Raw genomic sequence first — 460 nt, forward strand, 5'->3', positions numbered from 1 at the left:
TTGGGGGGAGGTGATTCCGATGGTGGGGTTCGGCAGGGTGCCAGCGATGCTGAGCCGGTAGAGCTGATGGTGGCCCCGCTCGCCCTTCCCCGAGCGCCGGCTGCGCTCGCGGGCTCTGCCCTTGCCCGGGGGGGACTGGGGGCTGCCCTTGACCTCGCCCCAGGCGTCATCATTGCCAAACTTGGGTTTGCGGTGGAGGGATTTGAAGTCGATCTTTCCCACTTGCTGCGGCCGGATCCCGGCTTCCCCGTGGCTTGTGGGGCTCTTTACTATCGGGCAGGGAAGGGGGCTGTGCCCTCCCTGCCGAGCGTCCTCCCATCCTTCTCCCCGCAGCCTTCAAAGCCAAAGTCCTTGTCGGGGTCTTTGGGGCCAGCCTCAGTATCACTGATGGTGTAAACATGCTGGGTCTCTCCAGTCATGATACCGAGGTGGGGGAAAGGCTAGAAAGGCCTGTTTTACG

The 460-nt window shown here is 63.5% G+C and overlaps 1 protein-coding gene across 1 annotated transcript in view; it reads right to left on the bottom strand.

Moving 5' to 3' along the window:
• Nucleotides 1–419, bottom strand: part of ZNF469 (zinc finger protein 469) — a gene marked incomplete at its 3' end in the record, with an annotated part of 13035 nt that extends 12616 nt beyond the window's left edge. The window contains 2 exon segments of the mRNA XM_010143828.1: nt 7–272; nt 275–419. Coding sequence (XP_010142130.1) covers nt 7–272; nt 275–419 — 411 coding nt within the window.
• Nucleotides 420–460: the final 41 nt, after the last annotated feature.

This window comes from Buceros rhinoceros, unplaced genomic scaffold, assembly GCF_000710305.1.
Source record: "Buceros rhinoceros silvestris isolate BGI_N320 unplaced genomic scaffold, ASM71030v1 scaffold27239, whole genome shotgun sequence".
NCBI classification, from domain to species: Eukaryota; Metazoa; Chordata; class Aves; order Bucerotiformes; family Bucerotidae; genus Buceros; species Buceros rhinoceros.